The sequence below is a fragment of the Otolemur garnettii genome, unplaced genomic scaffold, assembly GCF_000181295.1.
Source record: "Otolemur garnettii isolate 467f Iridium unplaced genomic scaffold, OtoGar3 scaffold00127, whole genome shotgun sequence".
NCBI classification, from domain to species: domain Eukaryota; kingdom Metazoa; phylum Chordata; class Mammalia; order Primates; family Galagidae; genus Otolemur; species Otolemur garnettii.
The window spans coordinates 5,893,249-5,918,617 of record NW_003852522.1 but is presented as its reverse complement, the minus strand read 5'-3'; the positions used below and the strand labels follow the sequence as shown (position 1 = coordinate 5,918,617).

The 25,369-nt window shown below is 40.2% G+C and overlaps 1 protein-coding gene across 1 annotated transcript in view; it reads right to left on the bottom strand.

Annotated features, from left to right (window-relative positions):
- Positions 1–25,369, bottom strand: part of LOC111727852 (adhesion G protein-coupled receptor E4-like) — a 156,096-nt gene that overhangs the window by 32,417 nt on the left and 98,310 nt on the right. The window contains exons 6-8 of the mRNA XM_023518082.1: positions 14,937–14,977; positions 14,331–14,442; positions 13,314–13,354 (exon numbers count right to left, since the gene is read on the bottom strand). Of these exons, the coding sequence (XP_023373850.1) occupies positions 13,314–13,354; positions 14,331–14,442; positions 14,937–14,977 (194 nt within the window). The remainder of the gene's footprint in view (positions 1–13,313; positions 13,355–14,330; positions 14,443–14,936; positions 14,978–25,369) is intronic.

Here is a 25,369-nt window from a genome sequence, read left to right as displayed (position 1 = left end):
CCCCTGCCAGCTGGTGGCAGAGTGCAGCAGCCTTCCTGAAGAGGCATTCACTTCCCTTTAACTCTGGCAGGCACAAATCTCTGGTGCATTTGGTCATTGGAGGGAACTGGGTCACAACCCTGCAGGGTTACCAGTGACTGGGAGTGATGGAGGTACAAGGTGGGGAAGGAGGCACCAGCCCTGCAGGATTAATCCTTTTTCTGGGAAGGCCTTTCTGACTCACCAGAGCCCTGGAGAAAGTCACACTTGTGCTGCCAGTGGACCCCCGCTGTCTAGTTGCTGGAGACCTTTTGAACTCTCCCATGTGATCTGCATTTCTGCTGACTGGGACAAGTGGTTTGGAACGCTTGACCTGGGCCAATCACCTGGGGACCATCCAAGGGTGTGGCTAGGCTGTGTTATAGTTACAGGGTTTAATTCTCCTCTTCCCATTGTTGCCCATGGGGGGCAGGGTGTCTTAGTTGCTTGTATTTCTCCACAGCTGAGATTTCAGCCCAAAGCCAATGATTCACTAGGATTGGATAGAAACTAGCTGAATACACAACAGAGCCACCTATCCGCCATCACACCAAGCAGGTCCCCAGAGTCTCAGGCTGTAGAACTGAATGAGACTTTTGTAAAGCTGTAGGGGAAAAGCCACAGTCACCAGTTCCAGCTCTTCGGTAAAGTGCTGGTTAATTACAACTCCAGGAGCCCTCAATCAAATTTCACCTTACACCCTTCTCTAGCCAAACTGAGAAAAATAATCATGGGGTGGAAAATTTCTTTTTCAGCAGGAAATCTCTGGCAACATGAGTAATCAGAGTAGATCAAATCCCCCAAGGAATGACAAAGGAGACACAACAGAAGATCCCATTTATAAACAAATGGCTAAGATGTCAGAAATCAAGTTCAGAATTTGGATGGTAAATAAGACTAACAGAATGGAAGTAAAGTTGGAATTAGAAATTCAAGGAGTAATTCAAAAGTTGTCACAAGAAGTCAATGAATTCAAAGACAAAATATCCAAAGAGTTTGAACATTAATGCAAGAAATATCAGCCCTCAAAGATCTGAGAAATATAGTAGAATCCCTTATAACAGAACGGAGCAGGCAGAAGAAAGGATCTCTGACATGGAAGACCAAGCTCCTGAATGTTACCACATGCTCAAAGAGGCAAAGAGGTGGAGAGCAAAAATGGATTACTCCCTGAGAGAGGTATGGGATCATTTCAAAAGAGCAAACATTTGCCATATAGGAATTTCTAAAGGAGAAGAAGATGTTCCTAAGGGCACAGATGCTCTACTCCAAGATAGGAGAATTTCCCAAGCATGGGGAGAAATACTGAAATTCAGATAGCAGACAGTTTCAGAACCCCAGCACAACTCAATCCAAATAAAGCATCTCCTAGACACATTGTAATTAACTTTGCCAAAGTTAACATGGAGGAGAAAATTCTGCAAGCAGCCAGATGTAAGAAAATCATGACTTATGAGGGGACTCTCAGCTGAAACTTTTCAAGCCAGAATAGGATGGTCATTGACCTTCAATCTCCTGAGATAAAACAACTTCCCACCCATGATCCTATACCCAGCTAAACTGAGTTTCATCTGTGATGGAGAAATCAAATACTTTAACGACATACACATGTTGAAGAAATTTACCATAACTAAACCAGCTCTCCAGGATATTCTCAGACCCATCCTCCACAATGACCAGCACAATGCTTACAAATGTTCACTGGACTTTCAAAAAATTTGACACCTAAAACACTACCAGGTTTATCAATTCTCTCAATTAACATAAATGCTTTAAATTGTCCTCTAAAGAGGATGGCTTACTTGATACATAAACTCAGACCAGATATCTGCTGAATACAAGAATCTCATCTTACATTAAAGCAGTGGTTTTCAACCTTCCTAATGTATTTTTATTGTTAAAAAGGGGTCGAGACCCACGGGTTGAGAACTGTTGCCTTAAAGGATAAAAATAGAGTCAGGGCAAAGGGATGGTCATCTATAAAACAAATAAATGGAAATCAGAAAAAAGCAGGGGTTGCAATTTTGTTCACAGACACAATATGCTTGAAACCAACAAAGGTAATGAAAGATAAGGATAGTCAATACATATTTGTTAAGGGATACACTCAACATAAAGAGATTTCAATTTTTTTATTAAATCATAAAGAGGTAGATCATGTATATGTTAATGCATTTATGGGGTACAATGTGCTCATTTCATATGCAATTTGGAATGTTGACATCATACTGGTTAATATATCCCTCCCCTCATTTACTTAATTCTTGTGTGAAGACATTGATACTCTATAGTTTATAGATCCAACATGTACCCTTGCAATATGCACCATAGGTGTGATATGTTGGCACGGATGTGGATAAAAGGTAACACTTCTGCACTGCTAATAGGAATGCAAGCTAATATGGCCCTTTTGAAAAGAAATATGGAGAATACTCAGGGAACTAAAAGTAGACCTGCTGTTCAATCCTGTAATTACTCTACCAGTAATACATCCAAAAGACCAAAAATCACTTTATAACAAAGATATTTGCACCAGATTATTCAGTGAAGCTCAATTTATAATAGCCAATTCATGGAAGAAGCCTAAGTACCCATCAACCCATGAATGGATTAATAAATTGTGGTATATGTATACCATGGAATATTATGCAGCCTTAAAAAAGATGGAGACTTTACCCCTTTTATGTTTACATGGATGGAGCTGGAACATATCCTACTTAGTAAAGTATCTCAAGAAAGGAAGAAAAAGTATCCAATGTACTCAGTACTACTATGAAACCAATTAACAATACCTCACACTTTCATATTAGATTTCAATTATTAACATTTATGCACCCATCCAGAATGCTCCTCAATTTATAAAGTACACCATAACATAAATGAATGATTTGATATCCTCCAGCGCCATAATAGTTGGAGATTTTACCACCCTTTTGGCAGTATTGGATTGATCCTCCAAGAATTAACTAAGCAAAGAAATTTTAGACTTAAACCTGACCCTAGAATAAATGGATTTAACAGACATCTACAGAACATTTCATCCCAACAATAATGAATACACATTCTTCTCTTCAACCCATGGAAATTCCTCCAAAATTGAGCATATCTAATGTAGGAGATACTAACATCTGAGCAAGATGATCTGCAGCTGAGGCATGGACCTCCGGCCATTCCTCCACAGGAGTTCCTTGTGGGAGGAGCCCGTGCCCTCAGCAAGTAGTCATTGTTAATTACTCCCCTCACCTGTATCATTCCCTTTCCATAAAAGGCTGGTGTGGAGGTTGCTCGGGGCTACCCGGAAAGTAAGGGCTAGTCCGCCTTCCACAAACTTGTACTTCTAATCTGCTTCTCGCCTGGTTCCCTCCTGCGCTAACGGAGACCAGGGCCACATGAGCCCGAGGGGTCGCAACATTTTGGCGTAAGTCGGCAGGATATAGCAGGACACAGCAGGACACCAGGGACTCGGACCAAAGGGTTCAACACCTGGATGTAGGTGAGTCCTTTGGTAGACAGTGGAAGGAAGTCCAAAGGGAAATGACACTCAGGGAAAGTGGGACCTTTGGCCAATTTTAAAAGGAGGTAAGAGGAAGTCCAAAGGGAAACGCCGCTCAGGGAAAGTGGGACCTTTGGCCAATTTAAAAATTAAGAAACCAAGCTCAGAATAAGTTAAGTGTCTGATAAACTAAGCACAGTCTTAGGTAACTTTCTGTTTGGGAAGTCACAGGAAGTAGAAACTGAGGAGGAAAGTGATGTTCAATCGGTATCTGAAAGTGAGGAGAGTGAGGTTCAGTGGGAAACTGGACCTAAGAAAAATTGGGAAGCGAGAGCATATGATACGAATGAGCAAGTAACCATCACTATGACCACTATGGCTGAACAAATTAAATGATTGGGAAATCAGATAGATAGTCTCACTGTCAGAAATGCTAACTCAGAGCACCCAGTTTTGCCCTCAGCACTTCCTTATGTAAATGAACCACCTGTAACTTCTGTTATGCAGGCTGTATTAGAAGGGCGTAATACTGGTGATTTTGAGTGGGAAAACGCTTTGGGGCTTTTTTTCTGGTTACAGTCACTGATATTCCTCCTGATCCACAACACCCTCAAGGGGGCCAGCGTTTTGACCACCATATGATCACCTTTTCAGTTCTTAAAGATTTGAAACAGGCTGTAGCACAGTATGGTATGTAGTCTCCATTTCCCAGAGGTCTGTTGCAGGGGCTTGCACAGGAACAGTGGCTCATTCCCTATGACTGGGACATGATAGCCAGAACTTTTCTTGAATCCAGACAGTATTTACAGTTTAAAACCTGGTGGAAGGAAGAGGCTGACCTAATGAGTCACCAGAACCAACAGAGAGGCATCCCAATAACATCTGAACAGCTCACTGGGTCTGTGCAGTGGCTGGGGATTCCCAATCAGCTTCAATACAATGACATAGCCATAGTCCAGACAAGACTGTGTTGTCTTGGGGCCTGGGAAAAGGTTCAGGCTCCTGGAGATGTCTCTAAATCTTTCATTAAAATAATGCAGTCAGGAAATGAACCTTATACTGACTTTCTAGCCCAACTAAAAACTGCAGTCGATAAGGCTGTTGCCCAACTGGAGCTGAGAGACATGTTTTTCCAAACTTTAGTGTCTGAAAATTCCAACTCGGAGTGTCAAAAGGCCCTGCGACCTTTGAGAGCACAAAACGCTCCCTTAAAGGAGTGTATACCGGCATGTGCTGACATAGGAACGGAATCCTCTAAGGCTGATTTACTGACTACTGCTTTAAAAGGAAGGGGTCAGTTCATTTCCTCCCCTTACATAATAGTCTTAGGTTTCTGCTCACTAAAGCTCTTTTTGCTCTTAATTAATCTCAGCAATGATGAAAAGACAGCTGCAGAATGCCATTGGACATCTCTCATTCGCGCACCATCCTTTCCAGTACAACCTATCTTTTATAAAAAACCAGATATGACAGAGTGGAAGCCAGGTTATGTGCTGCAATGGGGTCAAGGCTTTGCCCATATTATTACAGAACATCAAGAAAAGCAGTGGCTACCAGCCTACTGGATTAAGCCTTGACACGAACAAGAAACTTTACCAGCACCTTAAACAAGTTTGTTTTCAGTAACCTTTCTCCTACAGGACCTTAGGTTAGGCAATTTCATAGTGGAGAAATCCTGGATCAATCTCCTCTGTGGGAACTCGAGCTGCCTCTCCCATGTTGCCGCCCAGTCTCAGCAGGAAGCAGTTAGGAGCAGTCAGCGCCCCTTTTCCCTGAAGAGGCAGCAGGAGCTTCTATGCAGAGTGGAGGATTGACATAGGATTTCATTATTTTGGGCTGTATATTAAGGCCCAGGCAAGCTTAGGAGGCATCGTCTAAACCTTGGACAATTAGGACAACAAAGACCTCGAGCAACAGGCTTTAAGGTAAAGGTTATTATGGTATCAGCAAGGTAAGAGAATTTCACTTGTTGGGTTCGTTTCTATTTCATTGGGCACCTGATCTTTCTTAAAGTTATACACTGCTTTTTGGAAAGGGTCTGAGTTTGCAGCCCTTTCTCTTCTTAAGCTTTGGGTGATGCTTAATACTTCCCATGGAAGCGTCATTAGTCCTATGGGTCAGCCCATAGCACATAGTTAAATGGTGATTAGCACATGGGGGACAAGTTTTCCCCCATGCCTAGTTTGACTAATAAGAGTTTCCTTTATGTCCGAATTAGCTCCAATGGTGTATTTTTGTTATGCTTATGTGCCATTTTGTTTCTTTTACTCAACAGAAAGCTTCTCGGTGAGGAGAAAGGCAGAAACAACAGACCTTCTCCCTTGCCTATTCAGAAATGTCTTTAATACACTAGAGGGGGGAAATGTAGGAGACACCAACATCTGAGCAAGATGATCTGCAGCTGAGGCGTGGACCTCGGGCCATTCCTCCACAGGAGTTCCTTGTGGGAGGAGCCCGTGCCCTCAGCACGTAGTCATTGTTAATTTCTCCCCTCACCTGTGTTGTTCTGTTTCCATAAAAGGCTGGTGTGGAGGTTGCTCGGGGCTACCTGGAAAGTAAGGGCTAGCCCGCCTTCCACAAGCTTGTACTTCTAATCTGCTTCTCGCCTGGTTCCTTCCTGCGCTAACGGAGACCAGGGCCACAGGAGCCCGACGGGTTGCGACAATCTAAGGTCACAAGTCTAACCCCAGCAAATTTAAAAGAATAGAACTTATTTCTTGTATTGTCTCAAAACATCACATAATTAAAGTTGAACTCAATAACTCAGGAGTCTTCATACTCCTACAAAGACATGGGACCTAAATAATCTTATGCTGAATGATAGCTGAGTTGTAGATAAGATTAAGAAGGAAATTACTAAATTTTTGGAACAAAACAATAATGAGGATATGAATTATCAGAACCTGTGGGATACTGCAAAGGCAGTCCTAAGAGGGAAATTTATAGCATTGCAAGCTTTCCTCAAGAGAATGGAATAAGAGAAAGTCAACAATTTAATGGGCCATATCAAGCAGCTGGAAAAAGAATAACATTCCAACCTCAAAATCAGAAGAAGAAAAGAAATAACCAAAATTAGTGCAGAATTAAATGAAATTGAAAGCCAAAGAATCAAAAAGTTAGTTTTTGAAAAGATTAACAAAATTGATAAACCTTTGGCTAACCTAACCAGAAACAGAAATGTAAAACCCCTAATATCATCAATCAGAAATGACAAAGGCAAAATAACAACAGGCTCCTCAGAAATTCAAAAAATCCTTAATATGAAAATCTGAAGAAAATAGACCAATACCTGGAAGCATGCCACCTTCCTAGACTCAGTCAGATAGAATTGTAAATTTTGAATAGAACTATCTCAAGTACTGAAGTAGCATCAACTATACAAAATCTCCCAAAAAAGAAAAGTCCAGGACCAGATGTCTTCACATCAGAATTCTACCAAATCTTTAAAGAGGAACTAATACCTAGATTACATACCCTGATCCAAAACATAGAAAAAGGACTACTTCCCAACTCTTTCTATGAAGCAAATATCACCCTGATCCCCAAACCAGGAAAAGACCCAACATAAAAAGAAAATTATAGACCAATATCCTTAATGAACATAGCTGCAAAAATATTCAATAAGATACAAGCAAACAGAACCCAGGACCACATTAACAAATTATACACCATTACCAAGTTGGTTTTATCCCAGGGTCTCCAGGTTGGTTCAACTTATGTAAATCTATAAATATAATACATCATATAAGCAAAATAAAAAACAAAGACCATATGATTCTCTCAATTGATGCAAAAGAAGCTTTTGATAAGCTCCAGCATCCTTTCATAATTAGAACACTTAAGAAAATAGGTATACAAGGGACATTTCCTAACCTGATAGAGGCCATCTATAGCAAACCCACACCAAAATCATATTGAATGGAGTAAAGTTGAAAATATTTCCACTCATATCAGGAACAAGACAAGGATGCCCATTGATTCCACTGTTATTTAACATTATAATGGAAACCTTAGCCATCACAATCAGGCAAGAGAAGGCAATCAATGGTATCCAAATAGGGTCAGAGGAGATCAAAGTTTCACTCTTTGCAGATGATATGATTTTATACATGGAAAAATCCAGGGACTCAACTACAAAATTCTTAGAAGTGTGATCAAGGTATACAGTAGCATCTCAGGATACAAATCAATACTCACAAATCAATAGTCAAGCTGATAAAACAGTCAAGGACTTTTCCTTTTACAGGAGTCACAAAGAAAATAAAATATTTGGGAATTTACTTAACAAAGGATGTGAAAGATCTCTATAAAGAGAACTATGAAACTCTGAGAAAAGAAATAGCTGAAGATGTTAACAAATGTAAGAACATACCATGGTCATGGCTGGCAAGAATCAACATTGTTAAAATGTTCATACTACCCAAAGCAATATGCAAATTTAATGCGATCCCAATCAAAGCACCACTGTCATACTTTAAAGAACTGAAAACATAGTACTTCATTTTATGTGTAATCAGAAAAAAACATTTAATAGCTAAGACATTACACAGAAATAAAATCAAATCAGGAGGAATCATGCTACCAGACTTCTGACTATACTGTAAATCTATAGTGATCAAAATAGCATGGTACTGGCACAAAAAATAGAAAGGTAGATTTATGGAACAGAACAGAGAACCAAGAGATGAACCCAGACACTTATCATCATTTGATTTTTGATAAGCCTATCAAAAACATAAATTGAGGGAAAGATTCCCTACTTAACAAATGGTGCTGGGTGAATTGCCTAGAGACTTGTAGAAGACTGAAACTGGACCCACACCTTTCACCATTAACAAAAATTGACTCTGAATGGATAAAAGATTTAAACTTAAGACATGAAACTATAAAAGTTCTTGGAGAGGGTGGTGCCTGTGGCTCAAAGGAGTAGAGTGCCAGCCCCATATGCTGGAGGTGGTGGGTTCAAACCCAGGTCCAGCCAAAACTGCAAAATAAATGAATGAAATAAATAAAATTCTTGGAGAGAGTGCAGGGAAAACACATGAAGAAATTGGCCTAGGAGAATACTTCATGAGGAGTACCCCCCAGGCAATTGAAGCAACACCAAAAATACATTACTGGGATGTGATCAAACCAAAAAGCTTCTGCACGGCCAAGAACACAGTAAGTTAAGCAAGCGGACAGTCCTCAGAATGGGAGTATAAGTGAAATGTCTTTATCTCAGCTTTTCTGAGAGTGAGCATGTACAGATCTTGTTTGGCACAATTCAGGAGAAACTGAGGCATAACTCCATTACAGCCTTTGACCTGACACATAGAAAGTAAAAGCCCTGTGCTCAGAAGTCAGCCAGGGGGCTGGGGCGTGTGTAAGTGCTTCCACCATATGTCTTGGGAATCTCTGGGTTGTGGTTTTACAAGATTAAGTTACTGCCTCCAGATGCCTTGAGGCTTCAAAGAGCAAGCAAACAGTCAGCCTTCTTCCCCACAGCGGTTTCCATCTTTATCAAGATGTGGGTGAACAGCCAAAAGCATGTCTTTTCATGATTGGTATTTTGAGTATAATAGATTACCTAGAAGAATGTGTATTACTTAATCAGTAGACTAGCAGACATCAGAGAAAGATTAATCTATTTTTTACAATATGTTGGTAGGGTAATTGTGTGATTATTGATTAACAGTGTGTATGTGCAACACTGACTATATAGCTGGAGAGAAATAAAGAAGCTTTGCTATTTGCCATCCAAAGGCTTGTAGCTCCCTTTGTTCTGTACTATTCAATTGCAGGCCTATACTCTGCAACACTGACCACACACAAAAGACTTCACAGAACAGAGAAGATATTTGCACATTATGTTTCTGACAAAGGTTTGATAGCCAGAATCCACAGAGAATCAAACTTATTAATAAAAAAAGAACAAGTGATCCCTTTTCACTGTGGGAAAGAGACTTGAACAGAATCTTCTCTGAAGAAGACAGGCGCATGACCTACATACACATGAAATAATGTTCATCATCTTTAATCATCAGAGAAATGCAAGTCAAAACCACTTTGAGATATTATCTAACTTCAGTAATATTAGCCCACATAAGAGAATCCCAATACCACAGATGTTGCCATGGATGTGGAGAGAAGGGAATACTTCTGCACTACTGGTGGGAATGCAAACTAATACATCCCTTCTGGAAAGAAGCTTGGAGAACACTTAGGTAACTAAAAGTTAAACCTGATGTTTGATCCTCCAATTCTTCTGCTAGGTATATATCCAGATAACCAAAAATCACTTTACAACAAAGACATTTGCAGAATAATGTTTATTGCTGCCTAATTCATAATTGCCAAGTCAAGGAAGCAGCCCAAGTGCCCATTGACTCATGAATAGATTAGCAAATTTGGATACATAAATATATATATGTCCAAATATATATATAATGGAATATTATGCAGCCATTACAAAGATGAAGACTAATTCTTTTATGTTTACACAGATGAAGCTGAAAAATATTCTTCTTAGTAAAGTATCTCAAGAATGTGGAAAAAATTCCTGATGTATTTAATACAATTATGAAATCAATATATCATATGAAAGATAAAACCCAATTATAGCCCAGAAAGAAGGAGAGAATAGGAGGGCAAGGGGAGAGGAAGGGGTAGATGGGTGGAGGGTGGGACCTCATCTACTGTGCATATTGCAAGGCTACATTTCAAATATAATAAAAGTATAGTATAAATGTCTAAACACAACAATTAAATAAGTGAGGTGAGTGATATGTTAACCAGTTTGATGTAAGCATTTCTAATCACATATAAAATCAGCACTGTATCCCATAAAAGCAGTAATGTACACAGTTATGATCTAATAAAAAATAAATAAATAAAACTAATTAATATGTAAAAGAAAAGGAGATCTATTTATTAAGATGCTATTTAACATTATAATGGAAGTTTTATCCATCAAAATTAGGGAAGAAAAGGCAATTAAGCACATCCATATATGGTCAGAAGAGATTAAACTTTCACTTTTCGCAGATGATATGATTATATATCTGGAAAACATCAGGGATTCAACTGTAAAACTCTTAGAAGTGGTCAAGGAATACAGTAGCATCTCAGGTTACAAAATCAACACTCATAAATCTGTAGCCTTTATATATACCAACAGCAGCCAAGTTGAAAAAACAGTCAAGGAATCTATTCCATTCAAAGTAGTGCCAAAAAAGATGAAATATTTGGGAGTTTACCTAACAAAGAATGTGAAAGATCTCTATAAAGAGAACTGTGAAACTCTAACAAAAGAAACAGCTGAAAATGTTAACAAATGGAAAAACATACCATGCTCATGGCTGGGAAGAATCAACATTGTTAAGATGTCCATATTACCCAAAGCAATATATAATTATAATGCAACCCCCATTAAAGCTCAACTGTCATATTTTAAAGATCTTGAAAAGATAATACTTCATTTTATATGGAATCAGAAAAAACCTCAAATAGCCAAGACATTACTCAGGAATAATAAGGCAGGAGGAATCACACTACCAGACCTCAGATTATACTATAAATTGATAGTGATTAAAACGGCATAGTACTGGCACAAAAACAGAGAGGTAGACATATGGAACAGAATAGAAAGCCAACAGATGAATCCATCTACCTACCGTTACCTGGTCTTTGACAAACCCATTAAAAACATTGAGTGGGGAAAAGATTCCCTATTTAACAAATGGTGCTGGGCAAACTGGCTGGCAACCTGTAGAAGACTGAAACTGGACCCGCACCTTTCACCATTAACTAAGCTAGACTCTCACTGGATTAAAGATTTAAACTTAAGACATGAAACCATAAAAATACTAGAAGAAAGTGTAGGGAAAACACTTGAAGAAATCAGCCTGGGCAAAAATTTTATGAGGAGGACTCCCCGGGCAATTGAAGCAACATCAAAATACACGATTAGGACCTGATCAAACTAAAGAGCTTCTGCACAGCCAAGAACACAGTGAGTAAAGCAAGCAGACAGCCCTCAGAATGGGAGAAGATATTTGAAGGTTATGTCTCCGACAAAGGTTTAATAACCAGAATCCATAGAGAACTTAAATGTATTAGCAAGAAGAGAAAAACAAGTTATCTCATCTCAGGGTGGGCAAAGGACTTGAAGACGAATTTCTCTAAAGAAGATAGGCATATGGCCTATAGATATATGAAAAAATGCTGACCATCCTTAATCATTAGAGAAATGCAAATCAAAACTACTTTGAGATATCACCTAACTCCAGTAAGATTAGCCCATATCACAAAATCTCAAAACCAGAGATGCTGGCATGGATGTGGAGAAAAGGGAACATTTCTACACTGCTGGTGGGAATGCAAGCTAATACTTTCTTTTTTGGAAAGACGTCTGGAAAACACATAGAGAACTAAAAATTGACCTGCCATTTGATCCTGCAATTCCTTTATTAGGTATATATCCAGAAGACCAAAAATCACATTACAACAAAGATATTTGGTTTTTGTTTTGGGGGGGTTTATTTGTTTTGTTTTTTGGAGACAGAGCCTCAAGCTATTCCCCTAGGTAGAGTACCGTGGCACAGCTCACAGCAACCTCCAACTCCTGGGCTCAAGCGAGTCTCTTGTCTCAGCCTCCCAAGTAGCTGGGACCACAGGTGCCTGCCACAACACCCGGCTATTTTTTGGTTACAGCTGTCATTGTTGTTTGGCGAGCCGGGGCTGGATTCGAACCCGCCACCTTAGGGAAAAGGTGGCTGGCACCTTAGCCATTTGAGCCACAGGTGCTGAGCCCAACAACAAAGATATTTGTATCGGAATGTTTATTACAGCCCAATTCATAATTGCCAGGTCATGGAGGAGCCCAAGTGCCCATCAATCCACAAATGGATCCATAAACTGTGGTATATGCAACATGGAATACCATTTGCAACATGGAATGCTATGCAGCCGTAAAGAAAGATGGAGACTTTACTTCCTTCATGTTTACATGGATGGAGCTAGAAAATGTTCTCCTTAGCAAAGTATCACAAGAATGGAAGAAAAAGTATCCAATGTACACAGCCCTATTATGAAACTAATTTATAGCTTTCATATGAAAACTATAACCTAATTATAGCCAAGAATATAGGGAGGGGGGAGGGGGATGGAATGGGAGGGGAAGATGGGTGGAGGGAGGGTGACTGGAGGGATCATCTCTACGGTTTATCTTACAAGGGTACAAGTGAATCTTTTTAAGAGTAGAATATAAACATCTTAACACAATAAGAAAATGACATAAAGGCTATGTTAACCAGTTTAATGAAAATATTTCAAATTGTATATGAAAACATCACAGTGTACCCCATGATTGCATTAATGTACATAGCTATCATTTAATAAGAAGAAAAAGATGCTATTGGCTGGAGGTGTACATGGTGTGATATACACTGTCATAAGTATTAAGTGACAGCTGAGGAATTGTCACTCTTTCCCAGAGTTTTTTAATTTCTACTGACATCTGAAAACAGCCAATTCTTCATTGTGGAAGGCTGACCTGGGCATTGTAGGGTGCTGAGCTGTGTCCTTGTTCTCTATTTACTAGACACCAACAGCACACGTTCCCCCTAATCCTGGAGTTCTGACAACCAAGTTTTCCCAGACATTGACAGATGACCTTTAGGGTTGAGGGCAAAATTGCAATTGGATGAGAATGAGTCTCTCCTACAAATGAGAAGAAAATATGCTATCATTTACAGCAGGGGAATGATGTGATGAGATGGACCAGCTGTTTCCCAAGCCCAGGTCTCACCCCAACACTTACCCAAACATTCACTTGTGACTTTGTCTTTTCACTCTTGTTTTCTGGTGAGGGAGAAAAGTAGCCATTAAATGGGATCTTGGACATAACTCACCCTCACTCTTCACTTCTTCCAATCAATCACTCTCAACTTGAGTTTTTCCCTTATGCTTCTGCAGCCCACCCTAATTATTCTCTAAGAAATCCAAAATGGATCCTACCATAGAATTATAAAAGGGAATTAGAATACAGCTTCCAGGTTAATACTTAAGTCAACAGTATATATTGAGCACCTACTCTAGACATCATGTTAAACCACATGTATATAGGTTAGTGAAAGAGGCCAAGGGTGTCCTCCTGTGGATTTTAAAGTCTGGAAGGAAAGGTATTAAGTAAATATTTACAAACAAATGATAAAGTGGCTGCAAATGATTCTCTTAATAAACAGGTCATGATGACATAGGGATACACCTCAGAGGACGTGGACACATCAGGGTTGCATGGAAGACTTCTTGAAGGAATTCCCATTAATTGAATTAATAATATAGAACCAGTTGTCTACACATGGCTTCTACATTACATCAGTCTAGGTCATGCAGAAGGCTCAATATCAGTCTTATGAAGCATAATAAAAATATTTATTGAGTCTTCCTAAGTACATAGGACTACCAAGTGCTTTACATGCATTAATAATAATACAGAGTAGGTGAGGTGTGTTAGGTTGCTAGGGCTGCCATAACATATTGCCAAAGATGACAGATTCTGTGTTGTGATGACTATGTGAGAGTAGAGTAGGAAAATGACCCAAAGTCTTTTCCTTTCTTTCAGCTATGGTAGGATGACAAATATGTTCTTAATTAATTGCCACCACACTAAGGGAAGTTGGAATGGAAAGGAGAGGTGGTTTATTATCCTGTCCCTTGAATTTACATTTGGAAAGCCAAGGTTCTGGGAGCCAGTTGATTTTATCAATCATAGGTCCTGCAGTTAAGGAACCAAGATCTCTTTAAGGAATCCATAGGAATCTACTCAGCCTCTTACCTGTTTCTGAAGAAGCAGAACTCACAATCGAGACACTCAGATGCACTCTTTGGAGGAATTGGGTAGCCTTTCTTGCAATGCCTTTTCTGTTTCCATTCTTGTTCAGATTTTCCTTTCCAAAAAAAATAAAGATAATTAGGTAGACTCTCATAAAGCTTCAGAAAGCAAGAGTATTCATAAATGCAGTTTGGGTGAATCCAGAGACAATATTTATTGGTTACAACTAGATAGTGTTAACATGAATTTTAGACACTGATGAAAAGCTTTAAATGGCAGATGAGACATTGTTACTCTTTCCCAGAGTGTCTTAATTTCTACTGACATCTGAGACCAGTTAATTCTTGGTTGTGGGAGGCTGTCCTGGGCATTGTAAGATGTGGAGCTGTTTCCTTTGTCTCTGTTTACTAGATATCAGTAACACAACTTCCCCCTACTCCTAGTATCCCTAGACATTGATAGATGATCCCTGGAAGATATAACAAAATCTGTGCTGGATGAGAACTATTCTATCCTAAAAATCACAGGGAATGAGGCCTGTGTGAAAGCTGGAGAATGATTTAGTGAGATGGACCAGATGTTTCCCAAACTCAGGCTTCACCCACTTACCTCAATATTTGCATGTATCTGCGTCTCTTCACTACTCTTCACTGTGGGAGAAAAAAGTAGCCATTAAATTGGATATGGGAGAAAACCCACCCTGGCTCACACCACTTCTTCCAATCACCTTCAATTTGGGTTTTTTCCTGATGTTTTGAAACCCACCCTGATTCCCCTCTCAGAAATTCAAAATATGTTACAGTGGACTTATAAAAGGAATTATAATGTGGCTTCCAGTTTAATACTTCATGGAATAGTACTTATTGAGCACCTATTCAAAACCAGACATGATGTTGAACCATGTGGATACAGGTCAGTGAAAGGAACCAAAGGTGTTCTTCTGTGAAGTTTGCAGTCTGGAGGGAAAAGCATTAACCAAATAATAACAATTAAATAACTAAGTGATTGAAAGTGATGTTATTAATTAATAGGATTTGATAACATGGAGATACACTTCGGAGGACCTCAAAACATCTGAGTTACAAGGAAGGCTTCCTGAAGGAATCAGCATTAATTGATAATACAGGAGTAGCTGTTCACACATTGCATCCATAGTATCTCATTCAAGGGAATACAGAAGGTTGTATAAGAGGGTTATGAAGCATAATACCTAATATTTACCTAGCCTGCTTAGGGACCTGGGACTGCTAAGTATTGTGCATGCATTAATAAACATAAAGAGTGGGTGAGGTGTGCTAGTTTGCTGTAACATAATGCCACACACTGGGTGACTTAAAGCAACTTAAATTTACTGTCTCACAGCTCTGGAGGCTTGATGTATGCTTGAGATACCATAAGGACCATGTTCCTTCTGAAGACTGTAATAAAGAAACTTCTAGACATGTCTTCTGGTCTTTTCCAGTGACTTTGGCTTTCCTCGGGTTGTGGCAGCACAACTCCAGCCGATGTCTTCACATAGCCCTCTTTCCTCTTTGTGTGTCTTTCCTAATTTCTTTTTATAAGAACACAAGTTATATGGGATTTCTACTGTGATCTAGTAGGACCTCACCTTAACTTAATGAAATCCTCAAAGACCTTATTTCCAAATAAGGTCATACATACAGGTTCCAGGCAACCATGAATTTGGGCTTTCACCCCATAAGCTGGATTCTGAAATGGCTTCCATTAATCCCTGGCATTCACATTCTAATGTAATTTTCTCCCATTAACAGTGGACTGATCACCTCTATGGTTTATCTCACAAGGGTACAAGTGAATCTTTCTAAAGGTAGAATATAAATGTCTTAACACAATAACTAAGAAAATGACATGAAGGCTAAGTTAACCAGTTTGATGAAAATATTTCAAATTGTATATGAAAACACCACACTGTACCCCATGATTGCATTAATGTACACAGCTATGATTTAATAAAAATAATTAATAAATAAATAAATAAATAAATAAAAATTAAAAAGCAGTGGACAGGACTCATTGATTCATCACTAACAAACAGAGCACAGAAGAACTGGTAAGGTGTGACTTCTGTGATTAGGTTACAAGAGAATTAATTTTATCTTATTCACACTCTCTGGCAGTGTTAAGGACTTTGCTATAATAAAGTGTTAGAAGCCCACATATCTAGGAAATGATGACTGCCTCCCAACAACCACTACAAAGGAACTGAAGGCTTCTTAAGAAATGTTCTTAAGAAACTAAATCCTTCTAGTGACCATGTGAGTGAGCATGGAAGCAGATCCTATTGCAGTCAAATGCCCAGATGACACCATGGTCTGGAAAACACACTGATGGCTGCTGTGATAGATCCTGAAATGAAGGACCCACCTATGCTGTACCTGGGCCCACAGGAAGGATGTAACAGGAGGAGGAACAAGATGGCCAACTGCGCCAGCTTTCAACAGAAGCTCCCATCCGGAGGGAAGGATTATGATCAGAACATACCCAACATTGCTGAAGACTGGAAGCCAAGCAGAGAGAAAAGAGTAATAACTGCACGTCACCTCTGCTGAGGCAAGCTGCGACTCCAACTTAGCAAATTTCAGGTACAAAACTATCCAAAAGGAAAAGTATCCACTCCCCCAAGAATGTTTTTTTTTTTTTTTCTTTTTGGCTTGCTGTAGGTTTTCTACAGGTGAGCAGTGAACTGAAGACCTCTTGTCTCACCCCTCAGGAGAGAGTTACAGGAAGTGGGGACTACTTTTCCAGAGAGACCCTGCTGTGACCCTAAGCACTCTTTCCAGGCATGAAAGTTGAACTAATGTTTTCCCTGCCATTTTGAACTTCCAGTCCACACTCCCCCACCTTATCTGATGGTCCAGAAATCTAACCCCTTGCAGAGACCAGAATGTCTGCAGTTCATTGCCAGGTCTGGGCCATGAAAGGACCATGGTAGAAAAGATACACTGTAACAGTGAGCCCAGCAGTAGTGCAGACAAAGTGGGGAGGCTGTCAGGCTTGGCTCCACAAAAGTGCAAACCAGTTGTGGGAGGAAGCTTGCAAGCCATAAGCCCCTCCCTGATGGAACCAAGACACCAGACCACGCACCACTTACCCAGAGCTGCTCATCATGCACCCTACCCTGCCAGAGCCACGTGCCCCAGGCTTTACCCAGCCAAAGCCTCTGACCACAAGCCCCACCCTGCCTGAGTCACTGTGCACCCGCCCTGCCAGAGCTGATGGGTGCACCACTCTATCAGAGCCGTGCATTGCAAGCTCACCCTGCTGCTGGAGCTGTGCACCATGCAGTCCCAAAGAAGCCACTACAGCCACCTCCCTGGCCAAGGGAGCCACCTGATAGATGCACAGGGACACCTTCCATGAAGATTTAGCAACAGTAGAGTGATCCTACTAGGGTCAAATCTTGGAGAGACACCTCCCCAACTCTAAGGACTGCCAGACCTCACCCTATAGGAATACCAGTGCTGCAGAGCAACTGGGGCAAATATGCATTGGCTGAGGGACAAAATCATTTGCTGTCTTGTTTTCCTCAGGTTCAGACTGATCTCAGGTGGAATACTCTAAAGTTGCCATTGAGTACCCAAGGAAGGCAGGCCAGCAGGTAGCAGAGGGTGGTGGCCGGGCTGAGGTGGCATTGACTTTCCTTTGACTCTGGCAGATGCAAAGCCCTGGAAAATCTGCTTATTGGAGGGAGCAGGACCACAGCCCCGTGGGGTTACCAGTGACTGGGCATGAAAGAGGAGCAAGGTGGAGAAAGAGATACCAGCCCCCTCATCCAACTCTACTACTGGGTGGGCATTTCTGACTCCACAGAGTGCCAGAGTGAGCCACATTTGAGCACCCAGTAGTCCTCTGCTATCTAATTGCTGGAGACCTTTTGAACTCTCCCACTTGAGAGTTGAGAGTTTGTACTGACTGGGTCAATTGGTTTGGAACTCCTAACCTGGGCCAATCACCCAGGACCCTCTCAGGTGGTACTCTGGTTGTGTGTCAATGAGAAGGGTTGATTTTCCTCTCCCAGGTATTGTCCATAGCGGGTGGGGTGGGTGTCCTAGTTGCTTCTATTTCTCCAGAGCTGAGATTTCAACCCTGAGTCACTGATCCACTGGGATCAGAAAAAGACCAGCTAAACACAAGACAGAGCCACCTATCCCCACCACACCAAGTAGGTCCCCAGAACCTCAGAATGTATGGGTCCTGGGTAAAGCTGTAGGGGAAAAAGCAACAGTCACCAGACCCAGATCATTGGGAAAGGACTGGTTAAATACAACTACAGGAGCCCCCAATCCAATTTCATCTTATCTGCCCATCTAACCAAACAGTAAAAAATAATCATGGTGTGCATTCAGCAGAAAAATTCTGGCAACATGAATAATCAGAGTAAATCAACTCCCCCAAGAAATGACAAAACAGACACACCAGATGATCTCATTTGTTAACAAATTGCTGAGATGTGAAAAATTGAGTTCAGAATTTAGATGGCAAAGAAGATCAACAGAATAAAGGTAAAGATGGAATTAGAATTTCAAGGAGTAATTCAAAATTTGTCTCAAGAATGCAATGAATTAAAAGACAAAATCACCAAAGATTTTGACACATTGAGAAAAGAACTTGCAGCCCTCAAAGATCTCAAATATACAGTAGAAATCCTCAGTAACAGAGTAGAGCAGGCAGAATAAAGGATCTCTGACATTGAAGACAAAGCTTTTGAACACTCCCAAATGCTCAAAGAGGAAGAGAAGTGGACAGCAAAAATGGATCATTCTCTCAGAAAGCTCTGGGATAATTCAAAGGGAACTAATATTCACCTTATAGCAATTCCTAAAGGTGATGAGGTTGCTTCAAAAGGCACAAATGCTCTACTGAAAGAAATAATCAAGGAGAACTTCTCAAACATGGCACGAGATTCTGAAATTCAGGTAGCAGACTGTCTCAGAAACCTAGCCTGACTCAACCTGAATAAGACATCTCCTAGACACATTATAATTAACTTCACCAAAGTTAAAATGAAAGAGAAAATTCTGCAAGCAGCCAGATGTAAGAAAACCATAACCTACAAGGAAAAGAATGTTAGAATGACTGCATATTTCTCTGATGAAACCTTTCAAGCTACAAGAGGGTGGTCATGACTTTTAATCTCGTAAAACAAAATAACTTTCAACCCATGATCCTGTATCCAGTGAAACTGAGTTTCATTTATGATGGAGAAATTAAATACTTTAATGACATTCACATGTTGAAGAAATTTGCCATAACTAAACCAGCACTCCAAGATATTGTCAGACCTATTCTCCTTAATGACCAGCAAAATTATCCACCACAAAAGTAAATTCACTCAGAAATTTTTGATCAAATTCCAAATTCTACAGTTGTGAAAGGATTTAAAATATCCACTGGACTTTCAAAATACTTGATACCCCAAATACTACCAGGCTTGTCAGTACTCTCAATTAATGTGAACAGCTTAAACTGGCCTCTACAGAGGCCTGATAAAAAAAACTCAGGCCAGATATCTGCAGCATACAAGAATCTCATCTTACCTTAAAAGATAAATATAGACTCAAGGTGAAGGGATGGACATTTGTATTTCAGGCAAAAGTAAATCAGAAAAAAGCAGGTGTTGCAATTTTATTCACAGATACAATAGGCTTTAAACCAACAAAAGTAAAGAAAGAGAAGGATGGTCACTTCATATTTGTTAAGGGTAACACTCAATATGATATTTCAATTAACATTTATGCGCCAAACCAGAATGCACCTCAATTTATAAAAAAGACTCTAACAAACATGAGCAACTTGATTTCCTCCAGCCCCATAATATGTGAAGATTTTAACACTCCTTTAGCAGTGTTGGATAGATCCTCCAATAAGAAGCTAAGCAAAGAAATTTTAGATTTAAACTTAACCATTCAACAATTGGATTTAACAGACATCTACACTACAGAATATTTCATTCTAACAAACTGCCTACACAATCTTCTCATCAGTCCATGGAACATACTCCAAAATTTATCACTTCTTAGGTCACAAGTCTAACCTCAGCAAATTTAAAAGAATAGAAATTATTCCTTGCAACTTCTCAAACCATCATAAAATAAAAGTAGAACTCAATAAAAACAGGAATATGCATACTGATACAAAAACATGGAAACTAAATAACCTTATGCCGAAGGATAGGTGGGTCAGAGACAAGATCAAGAAGGAAATTACCAAATTTTTGGAATAAAATGATAGTGAAGATACGAGTTATCAGAACCTCTGGGATATGGAAAGAGAGGAAATTAACAACTTAGTGGGACATCTCAAGCAACTGGAAAAGGAAGAATATTACAATCCTAAACCCATCAGAAGACAAAAAACAACCAAAATTAGAGCAGAATTAAATGAAATTGAAAACAAAAGGATTATACAACAGATCAATAAATCAAAAAGTTAGTTTTCTGAAAAGATCAATAAAATAGATAAATCTTTGGCTGATCTAACCAGGAAAAAAAAAAAAAGAGTAAAATCTCTAATTTCATCAATCAGAAATGGTAAAGATGAAATAACAACAGACCCCTCAGAAACTAAAAAAATCCTTAATGAATACTACAAGAAACTCTATTCTCAGAAATACAAAAACCTGAAGGAAATAGACCAACAAATAGAACCATACCACCTTCCTAGATTTAGCCAGAATGAAGTGGAAGGGTACAGGCCTATATCAAGTTCTGAAATAGTTTCAACTATATAAAATCTCCCTAAAAATAAAAGCCCAGGACCAGATGGCTTCACATTAGAATTCTACCAAACCTTTAAACGGGAACTAGTACCTATATTACTCAACCTTTTTCAAAATATAGAAAAAGAAGGATTGCTACTGAACACATTTTATGAAGCAAACATCACCTTGGTCCCCAAACCAGGAAAAGACCCAACAAGAAAAGAAAATTATAGACCAGTATCACTAATGAATATTAATACAAAAATATTCAACAAGGTCTTGACAATTAGAATCCAGCAACACACTGAATAAATTATACACCATGACCAAGTCGGTTTTTCCCAGGGTCTCAAAGCTGGTTTAATATACATACATCCATAAATATAATTCCTCACATAAACCAATTAAAAAAACAAAAACATATGATTCTCTTAATTGATGCAGAAAAAGTTTTTGATAATATCCAATATCCTTTCATGATCAGAACACTTAAGAAAATTGGTATAGAAGGGAAGATTCTTAAACTGATAGAGGCCATCTACAGCAAACCCACAGCCAATATCATATTGAATGGAGTTAAATTAAAAACATTTCCACTAAGATTAGGTAGGAACCAGGCAAGGATTCTCACTGTCTCCTTTACTTTTTAACATTGTAATGGAAATCTTAGCCATCACAATTTGGCAAGAAAAGGCGATCAAGTGTATCTACATAGGATCAGAAGAGATCAAACTTTCACTCTTCACAGATGACATGATTGTGTATCTGGAAAACACCAGGGATTCTGCATCAAAACTCCTAGAAGTGGGGGAAGGGCAAGATGGCCAACAGGTACCAGCCTCTTACAGAAGCTCTCGTCCAGAGGGAAGGATAAAGTCCAGAAAACACCCAACAAAGTTGAAGATTGGGAGCCCAGTTGAGAGAGAAGAGTGATAGCAGGACACCTCTGCTGAGGCAAGGGGGGACTCCCAGAAACCAATCTACAGGTACATAATATACCCCAAAGGAAAAGTGTCTAACACCTCCCCCAAGAAAATTGTACTTTTCCTTTGTCCTCTCTTCAACCACTCCTCTGAGTCTCCTACAGGCGATCGATAAACTGAGGATCTATTATCTCACTTCACAAGTGAGAGTGACTGACAGGATCTACTCCCTTGGAGGGACCCTGCTGAAGACCCCGAAAATCCTCTCCCAGGCAGAAAAGTGGAACTGGCATTCGCACTGGCATTTTGAGTTTCCAGTCCACCCTTCCCCCCTTGCCTACAGAGACAGTGAGATGACACCCAAGAGCAACGTCCCCCCACCCTTGTGGGGCAAACCTCCTGTCCCAGTCCTGCACTGGGAGAACTGCTTGAAACATGCGTGCTCCATGTGGACTGATCCCCCCAGCCAGTGCATTCCATGCCAGGCCGCAGTCTCCACTTCCAGGGGGACTCAGACTGAATCCCATGGTCTGGTGCATCCCACCCGCATGCCTACCAGGTCCACGGTCCCCGCTCCCAAGGGGCCGTTGCTGCCACACACCCAGGACTGAATCCCATGGACCAGTGCATCCCACACCTGCCTGCCTACCAGGTCTGCAGTTCCCGCTCCCCAGGGGCCACCTCCAGGGCCACATGCCCAGGACTGAATCTCTTGAGCTAGTGTGTCCCGCGCCCACCTGCCTACCCTGTCAGTGGTTCCTGCTTCCCAGGATCTCGCCACCTTGCATGTCCAGGACTGATCCCACCAGCCAGCGTGTCCCACGCCCAGCTGCCTGCTGGTTGCCCCCTGCACTCCAAAGGCTCCCTGGTGGCCACACCAAGGACTGATCCACCCAGCCAGCATGTCCTCCACACAGCCGCCTGCCTGTTGCTGTCTCCACCCCTTGGGGGCTCCCCAGTGGCACACACTGAGAACTGATTCAGCCAGCCAGCACATCCCCTGTGCGGCTGCCTGCAGGTTTCTCCCCCACTCCCTGGGGGTGGGGGGGATCCAGCATTCCAGGCTGGGGTGGAGAACTGTGAGAGGATGGTCAGTTGAGAGGGAACCACACTGGAGTGGTGATACCCCAAGGTAAAGAGCAAGAGCCACAGCAGCAGGAACAATAAGCCTTTACATACCTGAGGTTTTCCAGGCAAACATTCCCTGACTATCTAGACAACCAGAAGAAGCTAGTGGCAGAATGGTTTTAGGGGTGGTCTTCAAAAGGTGTAAATGCAGCATGGGGTGAAATCAGTGGAAAAACTCTGGTAACCAGAAAAACCAGAGTAGATCAACCCTCCCCCAAGGAAAGATGGGGCAGATGCAATTGAAGATCTCTTCCATAAACAGATGGTTAAGATGTCAGAAATTGAGTTCAGAATCTAGATAGCAAATAAGATCAATAGAATGGAGGAAAGGAGGGAAGAAGAATTTCAAATTATTCAAAAGCTGTCTCAAGAATTCAATGATTTCAAGGATAAAATGATCAAAGATTATGACATACTGAAGCAAGAGGTTGCAGTCCTCAAAGATCTGAAAAGTATGGTTAAATCCCTCATTCAGAGAATGGACCAGGCAGAAGAAAGGATCTCTGACACTGAAGACAAAGATTTTGAATGGGACCACTCCAAGATCAAGACAAATGGAGAGTAAAAACAATTCACTTGCTCAGAGAGCTCTGGGATAATTCACAGAAAATGAATATCTGCCTTATATGAATCCCTGAAGGTGACGAAGTTGCTTCACAAAGCACAGAGGCACTTATTCATGAAATTATGAAAGAGAACTTTCCATACATGCCAAGAGATTCTGAAATTCAGACAACAGGCAGTTTCAGAACCCCAATGTGACTCAACCCAAACAAGACATTCCCTAGGCATATCATAATCAACTTCACCAAAGTTAACATGAAAGAGAAAATTCTGAAAGCAGCTAGACACAAGAAAACCTTCACTTACAAGGGGAAAAATATTGGAAGGACTGCAGATCTTTCTGCTGAAACCTTTCAGGCTAGAAGAGGATGGTCATAGACCTTTACTCTTCTAAAACAAAATAACTTTCAACCCAGAATCCTATATCCAGCTAAATTGAGTTTCATTTATGATGGAGAAATTAAATATTTTAATGACATTCACATGTTGGAGAAATTTGCCATAATCAAACCAGCCCTCCAGGATATTCTAAGACCTAGCCTCCATAATGATCAGTGCAATCCTCTACCACATAAATAAACCCACCCAGAAAATTTTGATCAAATTCCAATTTCCACAGTGGCAAAAGGATTAAAGATGTCCACTGGACTTTCAAAAACTTGATACCAAAAACTATATCAGGCTTATCAATATTCTCAATCAATGTGAATGGTTTAAATTGTCCTCCAAAGAGGCACAGGCTGGCTGACTGGATACAAAAACTCAGGCCAGGTATCTGGTATATACAAGAATCTCACCTTACTTTGAAAGACAAGCATAGACTCAGGGTGAAGGGATGGTCATCTATATTCCAGGGTAATGAAAAGCAGAAAAAAGCAGGTGTTGCAGTTTTATTTGCAGATACAATAGGTTTTAAACCAACAAAAGTGAGCAAGGATAAGGATGATTACTTTATATTTGTCAAAGGTTATACTCAATATGATGAGATTTCAATTATCAATATTTATGCACCCAACCAGAATGCACCTCAATTTATAAGAGATACTCTAACAGACATGAGCTACCTGATTACTCCCAGCTCCATAATAGTCAGAGATTTAAATACTCCATTGCCAGTGCTGGATAGATCCTCCAACAAGAAGCTTAGCAAAGAAATTTTGGATTTAAACTTAACCATTCAGCATTTGTATTTAATGGACATCTATAGAACATTTCACTAATAAAACTGAATACACATTTTACTCATCAGCCCATGGAACATACTCCAAAAGAGACCACATTCTAGGTCACAAATCTAATCTCAGCAAATTTAAAAGAATAGAAATTATCCCTTGCATGTTCTCAGACCACCATGGAATAACAGTTGAATTCAATAAAAACAGGAATCTGCAGACACAAACAAAAACATGGAAGCTAAATAACCTTATTCTCAATGATAGTTGGATCAGAAATGAGATCAAGAAAGAAATTACCAAATTTCTGGAACAAAACGATACTGAGGAGACAAGTTATCAGAACCTCTGGGATACTGCAAAGGCAGTCCTAAGAGGGAAATTTATCACACTGCAAGCCTTCCTAAAGAAAATGGAAAGAGAGGAAGTTAACAACTTAATGGGACATCTCCAGCAACTGGAAAAGGAAGAACACTCCAATCCCAAACCCAGCAGAAGAAAAGAAATAACCAAAATTAGAGCAGAATTAAATGA